Source organism: Suricata suricatta, chromosome 1 (genome assembly GCF_006229205.1).
Source record: "Suricata suricatta isolate VVHF042 chromosome 1, meerkat_22Aug2017_6uvM2_HiC, whole genome shotgun sequence".
Taxonomy (NCBI): Eukaryota; Metazoa; Chordata; class Mammalia; order Carnivora; family Herpestidae; genus Suricata; species Suricata suricatta.
The window spans coordinates 55,784,180-55,806,525 of record NC_043700.1 but is presented as its reverse complement, the minus strand read 5'-3'; the positions used below and the strand labels follow the sequence as shown (position 1 = coordinate 55,806,525).

The 22,346-nt window shown below is 37.1% G+C and overlaps 1 protein-coding gene across 2 annotated transcripts in view; it reads right to left on the bottom strand.

Annotated features, from left to right (window-relative positions):
• NEK1 (NIMA related kinase 1) overlaps positions 1-22,346 on the bottom strand; it is a 216,246-nt gene that overhangs the window by 185,228 nt on the left and 8,672 nt on the right. For both annotated transcript variants that reach the window (XM_029938932.1, XM_029938937.1), the window contains exons 3-5: positions 21,396-21,544; positions 20,885-20,981; positions 7,543-7,640 (exon numbers count right to left, since the gene is read on the bottom strand). In XM_029938932.1, the coding sequence (XP_029794792.1) occupies positions 7,543-7,640; positions 20,885-20,981; positions 21,396-21,512 (312 nt within the window). In that variant the 5' untranslated portion in view covers positions 21,513-21,544. The remainder of the gene's footprint in view (positions 1-7,542; positions 7,641-20,884; positions 20,982-21,395; positions 21,545-22,346) is intronic.

Genomic DNA, 22,346 nt, shown 5'->3' with positions numbered 1-22,346 from the left:
GCTAAAATGAACAAATCAAGAGACTATAGATGCTGGCAAGGGTGTGGAGAGATGGGCACCCTCCTACACTGTTGGTGGGAATGTAAACTGGTGCAGCTGCTCTGGAAAACAGTGTGGAGGTTCCTCAAAAAACTATCCATAGAACTCCCTTATGACCCAGCAATAGCACTGCTAGGGATTTACCCAAGAGATACAGAAATGCTGAGGCATAGGAGCACATGTACCCCAATGTTCATAGCAGAAATGTCAACAATAGCCAAAACATGGAAAAAGCCTAAATGTCCACCACCTGATGAGTGGATCAAGAAGATGTGGTACATATACACAATGGAGTACTACATGGCAATGAGAAAGAATAAAATCTGGCCATTTGTAGGAAAGTGGATGGACCTCGAGGGTGTCATGCTAAGCGAAATAAGTCAGGCAGAGGACAGATACCATATGTTTGCACTCATAGGTCTAACAGGAGAACAGGAGAAACCTAATGGAGGACCAGGGGGAGGGGAAGAGGGAAAGAGAGTTGGAGACAGAGAGGGATGCAAAACTTCAGAGACTACTGAATGCCGAAAATGAACTGAGGGTTGAAGGGGAAGGGGGAGGGGGGAAAAGAGGGGGTGGTGATGGAGGAGGGCACTTATGGGGAAGAGCACTGGGTGTTGTATGGAAACCAATTTGACAATAAACTATTTAAAAATAATAATAATAAATGTACATTTAAATATGTTGTTATATCACTGTACTAGATATGCAGCCATTGAAAAGAATTAAGTACTTCCACGTCTCCTTAAAGGGGAAAAAAGAGAAATGAAGAAGGGAAAAAGGGAGAGGAGGGACACTGGCCCTTTAAATACTCTGGAAGTCACCTCAGCATGAAAGCTGGGAGCTTTCAACCAAGGAGGAGGTACAATAACAATGGTTGTCCACCTCGTCTGCACCTCCAAGATCAGAAATTGCAATTACCAATCAGAGAACAGGGGTGCCTGGGTAGCACTGTCATTTGAGTGTCCAACTTTTGATTTCAGATCTGGTCATGATCCCAGGATCATGGGACTGAACCCCAGGTCAGTATGGAACCTGCTTAAGATTCTCTCTCTCTCTCTGTCTTCCTCTGCCCTTCTCCCCACTTGTGCACTCTCTCTCTTTAAAATAATAAAGATAATAATAAACAATAAGAGCACAGATCCCTGACATCTGGAAGACATGGATCTTTTTGCTTTCCCTGGTTCCACAAGGTACTTTCAAACTGCTTCTGGAAAGTATGCAGGGCTGGATGCCTAGGTGCTGGCAGGTAGGAAATGGGTAGCAGCCACTATTACCTAGCTAAGAGCTAAAAGTGACTGAAAATAAACATAATTTATTATTTAACCTTTCACCTACAAGTGCATGCCTACAATAGGCTCCAGAGATCCAAAATAGTTTCATGGGATAGATTCGGCCACTATAATTGTCATGTAGATGTAGAGACAGATTCCTCCTGCTTCCTATTCCACCATCTTCTCAGAATCCTATCCATCTATATTTATTTTAAAATATTTTGTCACTTTGATTAAATAGGTAACCATATATATTTTTGGGGTACATACAATATTATTAGTAAATATACTATCAATATATTAATTTCCTCAACATTGTTTTAAGAGCTGGAAGGTAAGACCTGCCAAATCAACAAAGCAGCTCAGCCTTTCCAGGGTTAAATTTGCATAGTAAATTATTATTAAATAAATATTTCAGAAAACAAATACTTTATGGGAAGGTTCTAGACATTTGCCAGTGACTTCACTGAAGGAAAATATTCATCAAGCCTTTATCAAATAACCCAACAAAAATTTGATCCTAAGGGCACCTGGGTGGCTCACTTGGTTGAGAGTCTGACTTCGGCTCAGGTTATAATCTCATAGTTCGTGGGTTCGAGCTCCACATCGGGCTCTGTGCTGACAGCTCACAGCCTGAAGCCTGTTTCCAATTCTGTGTGTCTTTCTCTCTCTGCCCCTCCCCTGCTCATGAAGTATCTCTGTCTCTCAAAAATAAATTAATGTTAAAAAATTTTTTTTAAATAAACAAAATTTTATTTTAGTATTGGTTACTATAATAAATTAACCAGATTTCCAGTCTAATGATGTTTCACAGGTCTTTCTCTTCCAACTTCCATTTAGAAATGGAAAAATCTCAGACTCATGCTACCCTGCAGTCTAAGTCAAAAAAAAGCCTCTGGCCTCAGATATTTTCTTCAAAGCCCAGAGCATGGCAGGATATAGTAGGAGTAGGATGTTTCTGTTTAAACAATTACCATTTCAAAGAGGCCAAAATATACAATGTTCTTATTTGTGCTAACAAAACATCATTCTGAAGAGTAGAAAAATGCTATTAACTGAAAAAAATGACTTGCTAAATTCTTATTGTTTATTATGGAATAATCTCAGAGATACACAAAAATATATAGAGTAGACCTTCATAATAATTTCTAGGATGACAAGATGCATAATATATATATATGCACACATATATCATTAATGTGCCAAGAACATTTCTCCATATCCAACTGCAGAACCAAATCCACAAACCATCAATGCATCTTATAGTAGAATGTTATGAAATTTAATAGTAAGCATTTCAAAAAAGACAAATGAATAAAATTAAGCATAAGCAATTAAATGTATTAGATACAGTTCTAATAAAAACTAGCACTCTGTACATTAACATACATTACTATCTGACTTTACCACAACACTGAAATTGGCTACATGGTATGAACATCCCTATTAATGAATGAGGAAATAATCTCAAAACAGTTAAATCATTTGTAAACAATTACTAAGCTGATAATAGAACAAAGACTGAAACTCAAGTTTTCTTACTCCAAGTTCTGTGCCCCATCTAGTACACTTACTTGTGGAAATAAGAGATAAGTAAAGTGAGAAATAGGATATTACCCTATTTAATAGTACTTGACTAAAATATAACCCAAGATCTCATCTAATCATATTTTCAAGTTACTGCCAAGAAACCACAAATCCCTATTTATATGGCATTATCAAACAATTAGTTGTGCCAATTTATAGCCACAGCTTTCCTAAGTACCTTGAGAGGACAGTAGTGAAAACTGTGATCTGTTTTACAGTAAATTACAACCTTGTTGGAGAAATAATTATGTGAAATTATTCCAACTACATTAAATAAGGGGTGCATGATACAGTAAAAACAAGTGTAAAGTTAGATGAATACCATGAAGCATTACATAGCAGTCAGAAGCAACAAATGCACAAACAGCAAAGCAGATGGATCAGAAACAGTACTAGAAGAAAAGCAGAACTAAATGAGGTATCACACAACAGGTATGCATTTAAAAATATAAGACACTGTGCAGAGAAAGCATTTGAAAAACTACAGCACCCTTTCTTCATAAAAACTCTCAAAGTAGGGCTGAAGGATCATACCTTAAGATCATAAAAGCCATATATGAAAGACCCACTGGTACTGTCATCCTCAATGGGGAAAAACTGAGTTCCCCCTAAGGTCAGGAACACAACAGGGATGTCCCCTCTCACCACTGTTATTCAACATAGTATTGGAAGCCTTAGCCTCAGCAATCAGACAACACAAAGGAATAAAAGGCATCCAAAATCAGCCAGAAGGAAGTCAAACTTTCACTCTTTGGAGATGACATGATACTCTATATATATTCTACCAAAAACCTGCTAGAACTGATCCATGAATTAAGCAAAGTCATAGGATATAAAATCAATACACAGAAATGAGTCCATTCCTATACACCAATAATGAAGCAACAGAAAGAGAAATCAAGGAATCGATCCGATTTTCAATTGCACCAAAAACCATACAATACCTAGGAATAAACATAATCAAAGAGGTGAACGATCTATACACTGAAAACTATAGAAAGCTTATGAAAGAAAATTGAATAAGACACAAAAAAATGGAAAAATATTCCATGCTCCTGGATTGGAAGAACAAATATTGTTAAAATGTCGATTCTACCCAAACCAATCTACATATTCAATGCATTCCCTATCAAAGTAACACCAAGATTCTTCACACAGCTAGAACAAACAATCCTAAAATTTGTATGGAACCAGAAAGGACCCTGAATAGCCAAAGCCATTTTGAAAAAGAAAACAAGCTGCAGGCACCACACTCCTGGACTTCAAGCTGTACTACAAAGCTGTAATCATCAAGACAGTATGGTACCGGCACAAAAACAGACACTCAGATCAATAGAACAGACTAGAGAACCCAGAAATAGACCCACAAATGTATGGCCAACTAATCTTTGACAAAGCAGGAAAGACTATCCGATGGAATAAAAATAGTCTCTTCAGCAAATAGGGCTTGGAAAACTGGACAGCGACATGCAGAAGAATGAACCTGGATCCCTTTCTTACACCATACCCAAAAATAAACTCAAAATGGATGAAAGACCTAAATGTAAGAGAAGAACCATCAAAATCCTAGAGGAGAAAGCTGGCAAAAACCTCTTTGACCTTGGCTGCAGCAACTTCTTACACAACACATCTCTGGAGGCAAGGGAAACAAAAGCAATAATGAACTATTGGGACCTCATCAGGAGAAAAGGGTTCTGTACAGTGAAGGAAACAATCAGCAAAACTAAACAGCAAATGATGGAGGGGGAGAATATATTTGCAAATGACATATGAGATAAAAGGTTAGTATATAAAATCTATAAAGAACTTACCAAACTCAATACCCAAAAAGAATAATCCAGTGAAGATATGAACAAAGGATATGAATAGACCCTTCTCTAAAGAAGACATCTAGATGGCCAACAGACACATGAAAAAATGCTCAAGATCACTCATCATCAGGGAAATACAAATCAGGAGTGCTGTTTCAAAGGGACACAAGCACCCCAATGTTTATAGCAGCCTTATTGACAGAAGCCAAAGTATGGCAAGAGTCCAAATGTCCACTGACTGATGAATGGATAAAGAAGGAGTGGCTTATATATACAATGGAATATTACTTGGTGATCAAAAAGAATGAAATCTTCCATTTGCAACTATGTGGATGAAACTGGAGGGTATTAGGCTAAGCAAAATTAGTCAGAGAAAGATAAATATATGACTTCACTCATATGAAGAATTTAAGATACTGAACAGAGGAATATAAGGGATAGGGAGCAAAAAGAATATAAAAACAGGGAGGGGGACAAAACATAAGAGACTCTTAAATATACAGGACAGAGGGTGCTGAAGGGGTGGGGAAGGGGGAGATGGGGTAAATGGGTAAGGGGCATTAAGGAATCTACTGAAATATTTGTTGTACTATTGCTAACTAACTTGGATGTAAATTAAACAATAAATTAAAAAATAAAAATATAAGACAGTGATAGCCACTTTGAATAAATATAGTAAGACATTCATTACAGATACTGGAATACCTGCCTAACAAAACAAAAAATCACAGGCTTTGCTAGAATGGGATAGAATGCAACTATTAAAACTGGGGCGCCTGGGTGGCTCAGTCAGTTGAGTGTCTAACTTCAGCTCAGGTCATGACCTCACGGTTTGTGGGTTCGGGTCCCATGTCAGGCTCTGTACTGACAGCTAGCTCAGAGCCTGGAGCCTGTCTTCAGATTCTGTGTCTCCCTCTCTCTCTGACCCTCCCTGTTCACACACACACACTCTCTCTCTCTCTCTCAAGAATAAAGAAAACATTTAAAAATAAATAAATAAAATGAATATAATTGATCAACATGGACAAATATGTGACAATAATTAAGATTATTTTTTAAAACAGGCTATATTTTTCTCTTGTATTATAAGTAACATTTTCCTTACTTTCTAAGATTTTATAAGTATAGTTGACATCAACTGTTACATTAGTTTCAGGTGTACGACATAGTGATGTGACAAGTTTGTAATTATGTTCACAAATGTAGCTCTCATCTATCTCCATACATTGCTATTACAATATCACTGATTCTATTCCGTATGCTGTGCCTTTATTCCAGTGACTGATTCATTCCACAGCTGGAAGCCCCTATCACCCACTGCTCTTTACCCGTTTTACCAAACACTCTCCCCTTCCTCCACTGGCAACCATCAGTTGTTCTATTTATAGGTCTGGGTAATCAAACAAAAGTAACAAAAGCAAGATAGAGTATGCAATGTATAATATTCCATGTCTGAATATTTGTATCTTGATGTATATATGTATGTGGACAAGTATGAAAAAGAAAATCTGGATACACCAAATTAAAAACAGTAGTAATCTTCAGGGATGGAACAGTGGGCAAAGAATTATTTCCATTTCTGAACCTTTTAATAATTTTGTAATTTAATTCTGTAAACAAATATTTAATAAACTTTGGAGTTAGACAGAAGTAAGTTTAAACACCAACTATACCATTTGGGACAAACTACTTAGCCTCTGTTAGATTTCTTAGCTGTTAAATAAAGAAAACTACACTAATTCATGGGGGATTATAATATTTAAAGGCAACAACAAATATAACACTCCTAGCATTCCCTTATGTAAAAGCACATAATGAAAATTAAGAATGAGTGATAATAATGAGACCTGCAATAGAAGTTTAGAGAAGGAAAAGATCACAGATTAGAGTGGTAATGGAAAACCAAAGGAAAGACTGAGACTTGAGCTGAGCTGTAACAACAACAACGACAACAAAAAGTAGAATATTAATAATAGAGTTGGCAAGAAAGCATTACCAAAATAAAAGAAATAATAAACACACAGGAAAAATGAGATATATGAACATGTGTCCCTAACACAAACAGTGCCAAACATGGAATAAACAATCAATAAGAATTCATTAAGTAAATGAAAAGGAGTGCATATTAAGGAAAACTAGAAAAAAAATACGATGGGGCGCCTGGATGGCTCAGCTAACCATGTGATTTTGGCTCAGGTCATGATCTCACAGTTCGGGGGCTTGAGCCCTGTGTCAGGCTCTGTGCTGACAGCTCAGAGCCTGGAGCCTGCTTCTGATTCTGTGTCTCCCTCTCTCTCTGATCCTCACCCACTTATAATGCTCTGTCTCTGTCTCTCTCAAAAATGAACATATGTAAAAAAAAAAAAAGCCTGCTTAGGGGGGATAGGGTCATATTTCAGACATCTCTGAGGTTAAAACAGATAGATTTAGTGCAGCTGGTAATGCAAGACTTCCAGAGCTAGAATTACTGAGGAAAGCCACATTTTAGGAAAATATGGTCTGGCAGCAGTAAGCCAGATTGACAGAATATAAAATAATTAATCATAATGAATAATTAAGCTATATACATAAATATATGCACTTATACACACAAAGAATATAACGTATATTACAAATATAATAATAATATTGTGGACAAGAAATGAGATGGGGAACTGAAGTGAGGTAAAAAGTCATTAGAACAGAAATGTGACTGAGATACTGAAATTCAATACCAAACTGTCCTAGTAATTACAATTAAGCATTTGTAGTTACAAATAAATACACACATAAACTTTGAATTGCTTCTCAATAACCTGGAGTAAGGGTCAATCTCCTACATGCTAACTCACCTGATCCTCTTGAAACAAAATGCCTTTCTGAGCATTAATTCGTTTAAACAGATCACCTCCTTCACAGTAATCCATCACTATGTAGAGAGAACCATTTTCTACAAAATATAAACATTACATTTCATTTTTTAAAATGTCAAAAGCATAGTTAAATGTACTTAAGTGTTTACTAAAATGCAGCAAATAATTATGTTCTACTGAAAAACAGAAGCATCTACAAAAGAACTGGAGTGCAAAATCTGGTTATACAGATTGTACAATAACCTGGGTTAACAGGCAACTCCATCATTAAAGATTTTCTACTAACAATACAGCTTCGTGCTCAACAGTGGTATCCACATTATGTAAACATCTCTGGAATACAGACAAAACACAGACAAACATACTTGATTTAATATATTTTCTTAAACATCATCTATAAAAACGTTTTTCCCACCAATTTGTCAAAGATGGATTATAACTTAGTTTCTAGTTGACCATTACTTTTCAGGTTTGTTTTATCCACTTAATCAATTACTTACTAAACAAATAATAGATATCTCAATGAATTATGAGGACTCAACAGTGAATAAGATTGTACACTCTTGGAGGTTTCCTTGATTTTACTATTTTTAAATTTGCATATGCTCTGTGAAGATGAAAATAGGGCATTACTTTATTCCCCTTTATGACTCAGTCCACAGAAAAAAAGACTTCTATGACTCTTCCTATGGGTAGACAGGACTAGAAGAACACTTCTCATCCTTCCCTCCATCTTTATTCTTATATTAAGAGTAGCACTATGCTTATTCTGCCCAAATTAGAGAGAGCTGATATGACTTGCAACATTTATTTACTAAGCCACTATTTACTAGTGAGAATACTGTGACTCAAAGAACAGTTTTCGGGGTGCCTGGGTGGCTCAGTCGGTTAAGCGTCCGACTTGACTCAGGTCATGATCTCACAGTTCATGGGTTCGAGCCCCGCATCGGACTTTGTGCTGATAGCTCAGAGCCTGGAGCCTGCTTTGGATTCTGTGTATCCCTCTCTCTCTGCCCCTCCCCCACTCATGCTCTGTTTCTCTCGGTTTCAATAATAAATAAAAACATATAAAAAGAAAAAGAACAGTTTTCATTTCTTTTACCATTCTGTGCTTATAACCTTATTTCCATCAGTACTTGCATCTTGCACTTTGTGGTACTGTCCTTTTCACCATACTACTCACTTATTCCTTTTGATAAACTGCTTTTAATGTGCCACAGGTTGGAAACCTGTGCAACTGAGCTATTTAAGAATCCGTATAACTCATGGGACTTCTAAGGAAGATGGTGGCGTAGAGGGATCCAGGCCTCACCTCTTCCCATGGACAGAACTAGGTAACAGCCACATCAACGTAAATAATCCAGAAAATGACTGGAAGACTGGCAGAACAGACTCTCCACAGTTAAATGTAGAGAAGAGGCCACATAGGATGGTGAAGAACATGGTCAGGGGCTAAAGAGACCTGTGGGACTGACTAATGTGGGAGGTGGAGGGGGAACACCCATAGTATGGAGAGGGGAAAGAAACAGACCCTGACACCAGGCAGAGGGAACATGAATCCTCATAACATTTAGCATCGAAAACAATAGGGCTGTATTTTCACAAGTTCTTACAATCAGTGGGGCTTAATACCAGAACATGAAAAATCAGCATGCTGGGCTCTGGGAGAGAAAGACAGCAATAGGAAACTGTCCCAACCCTTAAAGAGACATCACAACAAATAGCCCAGCAGAGATGCAAAACAGGTGAAGCACTTTGAAAAATGCCTGGAGCCTAAGGGAGAGTAGTTTACTAATCTCAGAGCATGTGTAGGCAAAGCAGGGATGTTAGGAGACTTCTCAAGGAGAAGAATTGGCAGTCACCATAATATTGCCCTGTCCAACAGCGTAGGAACATGGACACTTACAAGAAACCAGTACAGTGCCAATACTCTCCACCTAGCCTGCTAATGGTGCAACCTGCCCCACATTCTGCAGGCATATCCCCCTCCAGCCAGGGATCATTCCAGTTCTCCTCCAACAGCAGACCCATGCAGACCTTGCTAACACCCTACACCCTGTACCTACAATCTCCTGTGGACCTCCATCTTCCAATATGCTTCGGAGAGTCCATCCAAAGTGATGCCATAAGACTGGCAGGCTGAAAGTAGCCCCAACAGGGGTTAGCATCCCTCCAAAGTGACTCATGCCTGAGGGGCAGGGAGCCACTCCACTGCACCCCAACAGTGGGCTGGGAGCAGACACCTGGTCTGACTATAGGCCCTACCTACCAATGAAAGTTTCTCAGGAGAAAAAAAGGGACAACGCCTTGCATTTTGAGGTTACTGCATTTCTAATAAATACCTGGTCTGTTTCAATCTAAGCCCAAGACAGCTCCAGATGGTCCCATCAACAACACAGGGTCCAAACTCTGCCTACAAGAGGAAAGAGAGCCACTGCAGACAACTGAATTAAAGGCAAATGCCACTCAGCCACAACAGCAGGACATACATATCACACACAGGAGACACCTCTGAAGTGCCAGGTTCTGATGAACAGGGGACACTGAATTACAGGGCACTGTAAGACCTCTTTTTCATAAAGCCACTACTTTCAAAAGCCAAAAACATAGCTGAGTTTCCTAACATACAGAAACAGACACAGAAAGAATATGAGGAGACACAGAAATATGTCCCAAATGAAAGAACAGGACGAAAATCATAGCAGGAGACCTAAGTGGCATGGTAATAATATACCTAACAGAGAACTTAAAGTTATAATCATAAGTATGAGGGCACTGGGTGGCTCAGTCAGTTGAACATCTGACTCTTGGGGCACGTGGGTGCCTCAGATGGTCAAGCGGCTGACTTCAGCTCAGGTCATGATCTTGCAGTTTGTGGGTTCAAGCCCCATGTCGGGCTCTGTGCTGAAAGCTCAGAGCCTGGAGCCTGCTTTGGATTCTGTGTCTCCTTCGCTCATGCTCGCTTTCTCTCTCTCTCTCTCTCAAAAATAAACAAACATTTAAAAAAATATATGACTCTTGATTTCAAATCAGGTCACGATCCCAGGGTTGTGGGATAGAGCCCTGCATCAGGCTCCACACTGAGTGTAGAGCTTAAGATTCTCTGTCTCTCTACTCCTCTCCCCCACTTGTGTGTGCATGCTCTCTAAAATATAAATTAATAAATAATGACTATAATGATATTCCCTGGACTTGAGAAAACAGTGGACCTCAGTGAGACTCCTAACATAGAGATAAAAACCATAAAAAAGAATGAATCAGAAACGAAGAACTCTATAACTGAAATAAAAAATATACTAGATGTAATATATAGTAGACTAAAGGAAGCAGAGGAAGGGGTCAGCAACCAGGAGGACAGAGGAATGGAAAGAAATCAGGTTGAAGGGGAGAGAGAAAAAATAATAATAAAAAATGGACTTCGGGGTGCCTGAGTGCCTCAGTCGGTCAAGCATCTGAATTTGGGTCAGGTAATGATCTCATAGCTCATGGGTTCAAATCCCATGTCAGGCTCTGAGCTGTCAGCTCAGTTCAGATTCTGTGTGTGTCTCTCTCTCTAAAAAAAAAAAACAAACATAATTTTTTAAAAAATGGACTTGGGGGGGGGGCGCGCCTGGGTGGCTTAGTTGGTTAAGCCTCCGGCTTCGGCTCAGGTCAGATCTCACGTTCGTGGGTTCAAGCCCCTCATCAGGCTCTGTGCTGACAGTTAGCTCAGAGCCTGGAGCCTGCTTCCAGTTCTGTGTCTCCTTCTCTCTCTGCCCCTCCCCCTCTCATGCTCTGTCTCTCTCCGTATCAAAAATTAAAAAAAAACATTAAAAAAATGGACTTAGGAACTCAGTGACACCATCAAGGATAATTACTAACTCACATCATAGCAATCTCAGAAGAGAGAAATGGAGTCAGAAAATGTATCTGAAGATAAAATAGCTGTGAACTTCCCTAATCTGAGGAAGAAAGAGAAATCAATATCCAGGAGATACAGAGAGCCCCTGACAAAATCAATGTAAGAAGGTTCACACCAAGGGGCACCTGGGTGGTTCAGTCAGTTAAGCATCTGACTTCAGCTCAGGTCATGATCTTGCAGTTTGTGAGTTTGAGCCCCACATCAAGCTCTGTGTTGACAGCTCAGAGCCTGGAGCCAGCTTCGGCTCCGTCTCTCCCTGCCCTTCCCCTGCTGATGCGCTCTCTTGCTGGCTCTCTCTCTCTCAAAAAGAAATAAACATTAAAAAAAAGAAGGTCCACACCAACACAGATAGTAACTAAAATGGCAAAAAGTAGTGATAAGGAGAGAATTTTAAAAACAGCAAGAGAAGATACTTACGTAGAAGAGAAACCCCATAACGCTATCAGTGTAGGCCTTTTCAAGAAACTTTGCAGGCAAGAAGGGAGTGGCATAATACATTCAAAGAGCTGAAAGAAAAATACCTGCAGCCAAGAATATTCCCAGTAAGGCTATCATCAGATGGACAGATGAAGAGTTTCCAAGACAAATAAAAATTAAAGAAAGTCTTAACCACTAAACCAGCTATACAAAAATGTTAGAGGGGATTCTCTGAGGAGAAAAAAAAGATCTAAACTATGAGTAAGAAAAAGGTAAAACAAAAAAGCAGCAAAATAAGTATAAGTGTAATAATCAGTCAAGGGATTCACAAAATAAAAGGATGTAAAATATGACACCATATACCTAAAATGTGGGGAAGAAGGGAGAGTAAAGAATGTATTCAAACAGAAGCAACCATCAAGTTAATATAGACTTCTGTATGCACTGGATTTTATATACAAACATAATAGTAACCACAAACCAAAACCCAGCAATAGATAAGCAAAATTTAAAGAGAAAGGAATCCAAGTATATTACTAAGAAAGCCAACAAACCATGAGAGAAGAGAGCAACAGAAGAAACACAGAAAAACTACAAAAACCATCATAAAACAAGTAACAAAATGGCAATAAGTATAACCTATCAATAATTATTCTGAATGTAAATGGACTAAACAGTCCAATTAAAAGACACAGAGTCATGGAATGCATAAAAAAGAAAAAAACATCAAAATGCTGCTTACAAGAGACTCATTTAAGACCTAAAGGCACAAGCAGATTGAAAGTAAAAGGATAGAAAAGGATTTATTATGCAAATAGAACTAAACAGAAAGCTGGGGTAGCAATACTTCTATCAGACAAACTACATTTTTAAAATAAAGGGTATAACAAGAGATAAAGGACACTACATAATCATAAAGGGAACAATCCAACAAGAAAATATAATAACTGTAAATATTTATGCACCCAACATGGAAACAACCAAATACAAAAAGCAGTTGTAAAACATAAAGGAAGTAATCACTAGTAATACAAGAATAGTAGGGACTTTAACACTATGCTTAAATCAATGGACAGATCATCCAAATAAAAAATAAAAATGGAAACCGTGGCTTTGAAGGACACCCTGGACCAGATGGACCTAACAGATATATTCAAAATATTCCATCCAAACAGCAGAATACATGTTCTTTTCAAGTGCACATGGAACACTCTCAAGAAAAGACCACATATTAGGCCACAAAACATGTCTCAATAAATTAAGATCAAAATCATACAATTCATACATTTTTCACAGAATTAGAACAATCCTAAAATTCTGTATGAAACCTCAAAAGACCCCAAAGAGCAAAAGCAAACTTGAAAAAGAAGAACAAAACTGGAGGTACCACAATCCCATATTTCAAGATACACTACAAAGCTGTAGCAATCAAAATAGTATTGTACTGGCACAAAAACAGACATATACAATAGAAAAGAACAGAGAGCCCAGAAATAAACCCATGATTATATGGTCAATTCATCTTTGACAAAGGAGGCAATAATATGCAACTGGAAAAAGTCTCCTCAACATAAGGTGATGGAAAAAATGGAAAGGTTCATGAAAAGTAATGAAACTGGACCACTTTGTTACATCACACACAAAAATATACTCAAAATAGGGTGATGGTCATGGTGGGGGGCATTTGTGGGGAGAAGCACTGGGTGTTATATGGAAACCAATTTGAAAATAAACTATTAAAAATATATATACTCAAAATAGCTTAAGGATCTAAATGTGAGACCTGAAATCATAAAAACCTTAGAAGAGAGCATAGACAGTAATTTCTCTGACACGAACTGTAGTAACATGTTTCTAGATCTGTGTCCTGATCCAAAAGGAACAAAAGCAAAAACTAGTTACTGGGACTACATCAAAATTGTACTGGATGCTGCAATAAACATAGGGGTGCACAGCAAAGGAAACAGTCAACAAAGCTAAAAGGCAACCTTGAGAATGGGAGAAGACATTTGCAAATGACATATCTGATAAACGGTTGGTATCCAAAACATACAAAGAATTTACATAACTCACCACCAAAAGAACAAATAATCCAATTCAAAATGTCAGAAGACATGAAGAGATCTTTCTCCAAAGACAGATTGTCAACAAACACATGAAAAGATGGTCAACAGCAGTAATCATCAGAGAAATGAAAATCAAAACCACAGTGAGATACCACCTCACACCTGTCATAACAGCTAAAATCAAAAACAGAATAAAGAAGTGGTGGTGAGAATATGGAGAAAAGGGAACCCTCATGCACTGCTGGCAGGAATGAAAAGTGGTGCAGCCACTCTCGAAAACAGTTTGGAAGCACCTCAAAAAATTAAAATAGAACTACTACATGACCCAGTAAGTCCTGACTAAGTATTTACCCAAAGAATATGAAAATGCTAATTTAATACATTTAATTAAATATTTAATTAACAATAATTAATTTAATACATTTAATACATGCACCCCTATGTTTACTGCTGCATTAAGTACAAGAGCCAAATTATGGAAGTAGTCCAAGTGTCCATCAATACATGAATGGATTAAAAAGATGTACTATATATGTATATATATTTACATATATATCTACATACATATATATGTGATGGAATATTACTTAGCCATAAAAAAGAATAAGATTTTGGGGTGCCTGGGTGGTTCCATCAGTTAAGCTATTGAACTCCTGATTTCAGCTTAGGTCTAATCTCAGGGTTCATGAGATGGAGCTGGGGCTCTGCACTGACAGCATGGAGTCTGCTTGGGATTCTTTCTCTCCTTCTCTCTCTGCCACCGCCCCACTTGCACACATGAACTCTCTCTCTCTCAAAATAAATAAACTTAAAAAAAAAAGACTAAGATCTTGCTATTTGCAACAATGTGGATGGATCTAGAGGGTATAATGCTAGTGAAATAAATCACAGGAAAACAAATACCATGTTTTCACTCATCTGTGAAATTTAAAAAACAAAACAAAGAACAAAAGCAGACAAACCAAAAACCACTCTTAACTAGAGAACAAACAGAAAGTTACCAGAAGAGAGGTGGGTGGGGTGATGGGTGAAATAAGTGAAGGGGAGCAAGAGTACATTTATCTTGATGAGCACTGAGCAATGCAGCGAACTGCTGAATCCCTATACTGCACACCTGAAACTAATATAACTGGAAGTAAAACTAAATAAAAGAATCTGTATAACTCTTTATGAATGATATCAAATACACATGTAAGATACCACAATGTGAATAAAAAATAAAAATCCCAGAAAACTGTATAATCCATTAATTATAAACAATATGTATGGGATGTTATCATTTATGTAGCATAACAAAAAACAGTTGTGTACAGTATGTTATCATTTGCATATGCTTATTAATGCTTCCAATATTTCTGAAACACAAGATAGTGGTTTCAGTTAAATGGTTAAACCCTAAGAAGTAAACAGGTAGCTCAAAGATAGGTATAGAGGGGAAACTTTTTATTGTTACAGAACATAGGAATTTTGTGCATATGCATGTATCAAAAATGAAACTATCAAAATAAAAAAAAAGGTGAATATATGTGTATATGTGTGTGAAAGACAAAGAAGGTTAAACAGGCCCTAAGAAAGGGATAAGAAGCAATTCTAAAATAAAATGTTTAAGGGCTGGGTAGCTCAGTCCTTTAAGCTTCTGACTTTGGCTCAGTTTGTGAGCCTGAGCCCTGCGTTGGGCTCTGCACTGTTCAGAGCCTGCCTAGGATTCATTCTCTGACGACTCCTCTGCCCCTCCCCCCACTTTCCTTCTCTCTCTCTCTCTCTCTCTCTCTCTCTCTCTCTCATATATCCATTCATAAATAAATAAATGTAAAAAATACTTAAAAAGTAAAATGTTTAAGCTAGATCTAGTACATAAACTATATTTTCTGCTGCTTATAATACATTTACTATTAATTTTGGGCTAAATACTAGTTAAAATATAAGGTCAACAGAAAAATCTTTTTTCTACAAGGGAAGTACTAATCTGTTTTGTATTTCTTCAAACATTCAAACATCCAAGTGCCTATTATGTACCAGGCACTCTGCACAAGATGCTAGGGATACAGAAATATAATTCCAACCATTATTCACCAATGGGCTCACACAATGAACAAACACACTCTGAAACTCATAAAAACCACCACCACATAAAAATGCTTGAAGCTGGGGCAAAAAGACTATAAGACAAGTGACAAAGCATCAATGCATGTTAGAAAATGACTAAGAGTTTAACAAAAACACAGTAATGAGGATATGAACCACAACCAATGAGCAAAGCATGCACTTAGTTGACTAACTCAATAGCTAATTATAACCCTCTTCTCCTTCATTACTCCTCAATTGAGAAGCTGGGGAAAATAATCCCAGATTTTCTCATTTCCAGTATCCCCTACAGCTAGAGTGGTCACTGACCCAGTTTTGGCCAATAAGACATAAGAGGATATCTGAACAATGGCTTCTAAAAAAACATTTGTTTACCTTACTAAAGGAACAGATTCAAGAAGCCCTGCTGGTACTACCTCCTTTCAGCCTTAGATGAAAATATGTGCCTAAATTCCAAGAGACATCTTGAAACAAGGTGAAAAGCATTAGGCTGAAAAACTTACATACTAAGAATGGCAGAAGAGCCTGAATCTTGGTAACACTATTGAGCTACCATACATGCCCTGTTATAGGACTGCTTATGTTTAAGACTTCCTGTTAGGTGAGTTAGTTAAATATCTTTTCCACTTAAGCCAATATTGGTTAGATTCTCTATTACCTGCAGCAAAAAGCAATCTAAATTTAGCCTCAAAGAAAAAGGTTTTTTTCAAGTAGACAGAGAATTTAGATTTTGGCAGCACCAGTGAGGAACAAACGGAATGCTAACACCTATATCCAAGTATGGTATTGAAAAGCTTCCATCAGGGGTGCCTGGGTGTCTCAGTCGGCTAAGTGTCCGGCTTCAGCTCAGGTCATGATCTCATGGTTTGTGGGTTCGAGCCCTGCATCAGGCTCTGTGCTAACAGCTAGCCTGCTTCAGATTCTGTGTCCCCCTCTGTCTCTGACCCTCTCCAGTTTGCACTCTGTCTCTCAAAAAATAAATTTTAAAAAAACATAAAAAAAAGAAAAGCTTCCATCAAAGATCAAAAATTACCTTAGAAACAATAAGAAATAAAACTTAAAAGGATAAAAACCACAGAATGTAGGGAAATAAAAATAACAAAAGTAATTAAAAGGTGATAGCTACAAACAACCAAAAACAGAGTTGTATATAAATGAGTAAAACATACACCCAAATATATAGTAATACAGGATAACCCCCCACTTTCTCTATGATTAAAATTTTGCTGTATAAATTTTAGGTATGTAATAAAACAATAATGTGTCTACTTACGATATGTAGTATTATAATCCAGTTATACATTTATATGCCTGGAAATCCTATTTTCTCCCCACTCATACGTTTTATAGAACAATTTTATCAAAACATTTCACCTCTGCCTTCAATATCAGCATCTTTTATTGATTCTTCTATCAATTTTTCCAATACACATGGCCTTCATTTTTCCTTTTAAGTTAATGGAAAGACAGCACTTTTTTTAAAACTTTATTTTGAGAAAGAGAGAGAGAGAACAGGGGAGGGGTAAAGAGGGAGGGAGAGAGAGAATCTCAAGCAGGCTCGGACTCTCAGCATAGAGTCTGAATCCAGGCTAGATCTCAAGAACCGTGAGGTCATAACCTGAGCTGAAATCAAAGGTTAGACGCTTAACCGACTGAGCCACCCAGACACCCCAAAGACAGCAATTTTAAAATCTGTTTATGTTGTCAATAGAATTTTTTCTATGCCCTAATTCCCATATGCATAATGCTGGGACTCTAAAAAAAAAAATCACACTGGAGGTCTTATTTGTATGATTGTCACAACAGAACCACACTGCCTTTTAAGTGACTTTAGAAGATTTACTTATAATGGTATCTAACAATTATGACATCAATATTAAATTTCTTTGATGCCTTTTTTTCTTTTTAACATTTTTTATTTATGTTTGAGAGAGAGAGAGAGACAGAGTGCAAATGAGGGAGGGGCAGAGAGAGAAGGAGACACAGAATCCAAAGCAGACTCCAGGCTCTGAGCTGTCAGTACAGAGCCTGACATGGGGCCCAAATCCATGAACTGTGAGATCACGACCCTGAGCCAAAGTTGGACACTTCATTTCACCCAGACACCCCTAAAATTGACAGATTTTAAATGTTTGCATATGTAAGTTATTTCAATCATTTTATAGAACATTTGTATCTTAGAGCTCCTAAAAGCTCTTACTAAAACTACAGAGGTTCAAAGAGGTACACAGATTACAATGAGATCATTCAGTTAAGGTAGAAATATATATGAATCACCGATAAAGTTATATCATATAAATTTTAGGATGAATTATAAGCCAAGGTCAGAAGCGAGAGAGACATAGGAACTCTCACTTCCTTTAGTCTAACATCTCCACTCCCACAGAAATATGATGACAGTACACAGACGCCTGTACAAGGATATTCAGTGCAACATTATCTGCATTAGTGAAAAGCTTAAAAACAATCTAAGTGTCCCTAACAGAAGACTGGCTACACAAACTGGATAGAACCATACAATGCACACAATGGGATATGCTACAGGTGTTATAAGAAGTTGTAAAGAATGTGGTCCATCAATACATAGGAAGATATCCATGAGATATAAAGTGAAAAGTACAAGATGCAGAAATACATAGTATCATCCCACTTGTTTTTAAATGTTAAATACTATATGTATATGTTTGTTCCAAAAACTATAATAAAGAAACACTGAATTCGTAACACTGACTGTTTACTTCTAGGGGAATGGGAACGAGGATGGAGTGAGAGGAACAGAGAATTTAGGGTTCCTGCCAGCTGTACTTTTTGAATATGTTTACCATGAGCATGTATTCCTTTAAAATTAAATAGCAGTATTAAAAGAAAACAACTTTAAAGAATGTGCTACTTCTTTTGAATCATTTAGATGTTTCTATGTGAAGCATTCTACATCACTACAAAATAGCTGCTAGAATATTTGTTGACATATATTCAAACCTTTTTATTTAAAGTATTAAAATTTTGGTGACGAAAGAGAAATAAAACTAAAGGAGGAGCAAGGATAAAGATAAAGGAAATTCAAGTTCACGGGAAGGAGAAGATGGCTAACACCGTACCCTTTCACTTGTATAAACCCTCACTTCGCTGCCATCATAAAATAAATGAACTGAGTACCTGATGATATAATGTGTTAATTGATCCATATTTTTAAAAGTATGTTCTCCTTTAGTACATACCAAGCTAATTTGGGAACAAGGATACTTTTGCTCTAATACAGACTCTGTAACTGGTATGTGATTTAACCCTGAAATAAACATTTAATCTACTACTTTCTATCTAAATTATCTTTCTGTTAAGAAAGTGAAGCGAAGCTAAAGTGAATTGTGATTATCAAGAAAAAACTGTGCTGCTGAAACACAATAAAGCCACGGGGGACTATTACTGGAACCTGATGGATTCGTTAAAGTATCTCTTTTCCTCTCTTGCCAAATAGCCATAATTAATGAAAAACTGCAAAAAATACAGGACTTTCAAAGACTCAGATCCTGCAGTGATCATGGTTTGAATTATTCCACTAAGCAAACAGACCACACCCAGCCAAGATGCTGCAGAGGGCAAGAGAACAAGGAACTGGTTGAGGAAGGAGAAAAAACTATGATTATAAATTTACGAGTCATAAGCAGCAGAAAATCAGGAGGTGAAGTAGCTATTCTTTACTTTCTTTTTTTTTCTTCTTTCCACCCCCACTGCCTTAAATAAACAGTAATGTTGTTAACTAAAAAATACGTACATACATGCGTAAATAATCTTTCTGTTTTATAATTTGTAAGGATTTATGATAACAATGGGAATGACTTCCAAAGGACTTCTACAAACCATCTTTACCTCAATTGAGAGAAGCTTAGCTCCTGCAATACCGAATATAATGGTATATAGTTCCAAAAACAGAACACTGTCAACATACCTCAGTATTATGATATAATGAGGTATGCCAGAACACAAATGATTAGGATACTTTCTAAAGATCACAACATTTTCTTAGTGGCAGTAATGGTAGCACTTAAAGGAAGTTCAGTTTAAAATGACATAAGTTACAGTTTTTGCTTTGTCCAAACTCTTACGCTTAACCATGCCGCTTCTTTTTAAGCAATCATAGTACCAGTGAGGCAATATAAAATTACACAGACAGTGTGGTGTTAGTGTTGGGAGTACTGGAAGTAATACCCTGAGGCAGAGTCCCAAACCCTTGAAGGGGAATGACAGAGACAAGAGCTGGAGGCAAGGAAGGTGATAACATAAACCACACATTAAAGACCCAGGGCACAACAGCTTCAGATTAAGACTTCAAGACGTTGGGGCACTCTCCTCCTCCTCTACCACATCTGCCCAGGGTAACCCCTAGACTAATTATAATGCATTTGCACTGATGAATAGCCCTGGAGAAAGGCTGCCTTGAGTTTCAGGTACAAATCCCAGTAGGGTAAAAAACTCTCCCTCCCAGTCTGTGGGAGGGAACTCCACCCCACTGTAAGTCACTGCTCCTCCCAACCCAATAACATCCAATCCCAAAACAACCTATGGTAGATTCCACCAGCTCTCCCAACTGAAGACTATACTTTCACTTTAATAAACTGCTTTGGGCTTGCTACTTCCCTGTTGGCTGTCTTTATTCCAGTGAGTATCCCCACGTAAACTTCTTGTGGGGAATCCAAGGACTAAGACCTTCATTCACACAATGCAGACTCTCCCACTGGTAACATTAGTATTACCCTAGAATCAATTTCTTCCTGAAAATACATTATAAGGAAAATATCCAACAGTTGTCACATGGCTTAGTTCTTTTGAACTCTCTTGCAAAAAAGTATCTGACCTTCAAATGATTCTCTATACTGTACAATATTTGGATGCTTCATGTTTGCCAACACTGCAACTTCTCTCCTTGACTCTTCCCTTTCTTTATTGGACATCTTAAATGGGAGAGAAAAAGAAAATATTAAATTAAACCATCAATAAACAATCTAAAAGTCCATCAGTAAGAGAGTGGTTAAAATGTAACAGTACTGATAAAGCACAGTCCAAATAACAAAATAAAGACAGAAGTTAAAAATAATCCACAAGTAAAAACATTTTAAGATTTTCAAACTAGATTAAGTTACAGAACAGTAGGCAGTTGTATTTTTTTTAAATACTTAAACACATAAACACAAGCACCCATCATAGAAAAAAATGTGAAAGGATATACAGACTATTCTGAAATTAGTGTTTCTCTCTGAGATTATGCCAGCCTTTGACTCTGGGTTATGCATTGCCATGTTTGTTTTTATTCTCTAATGATCCCTACTGAAACCAGACTATTTAATAACCAAAGAAAAAATACTTACTCGTGAGATGTTAATTTCCTTGATGACATATTGTCTGTCATCTTCTGTAGATTTAACAAGAATGGCTTTTCCAAATGAACCTTCTCCGATCTTCTGTAGTCTAATATACTTCTCCATGTTTTTTTATCTAAGGCATCTTAACAGATATACTAGATATTAAAAAAAGTAACAGTTAACAGATATAAAGCATTCTTCCATAACAATTATGTAAAATTCAATTCTAATTCCTTAGTGATCTGCTTTCTTAAAAAAGGGTATTTAAAATCTTAAAGTTAAATTAGCTATCACAATTTTACTTTTAAAACCTAGTTATAGTTAAAAAGAGAAAAACAATGACATTTCAATTTCCAAGAATGCTTTGCAAAGTCAAATACTGTATATACTTAACATATGGAGGGACAAACTTTTTCCTATATGAGTTAATTAGCAGCACTATTTTATCATCTCCAATAAGAGTGCATTTCCAAAATTATTTAACTAACCCTCTCTTATTAGACATTAAATTGTTTACACTGTTGTTATAGAAGAACTTTAAATAAAATTTCTGTACATACATTTTTATGTACCCATTATAAGGATTTCCTTAGGATAAATTATTAGTTCAAAGAATATGCATGTGTTAAAATTTTGAAACATAGAGCTTAACTGTCTGACAGAAATGTTTATTTTTTTTTTTAAGAGAGAAAGGGTACACAAGTAGGGGAGGCAGGAGGGTGGGGAAGAGAATCTCAAGTAGGCTCCATGCCCAGGACACAGTAGGACAGGGGACTTGATACCATAGTCCTGAGATCAGGACTGGAGCCAAAACCAAGAGCTGGATGTTCAACCAACTGAGCCACTCAGACACCCCTACTAATATTCTAACCAGCAGTGCATAAAAGTACCTGTTTCTAGATACTCGTTTAACACTGGTTGTTATTTATTAAAATCTGAGAAGCCATAAAGGGTAGT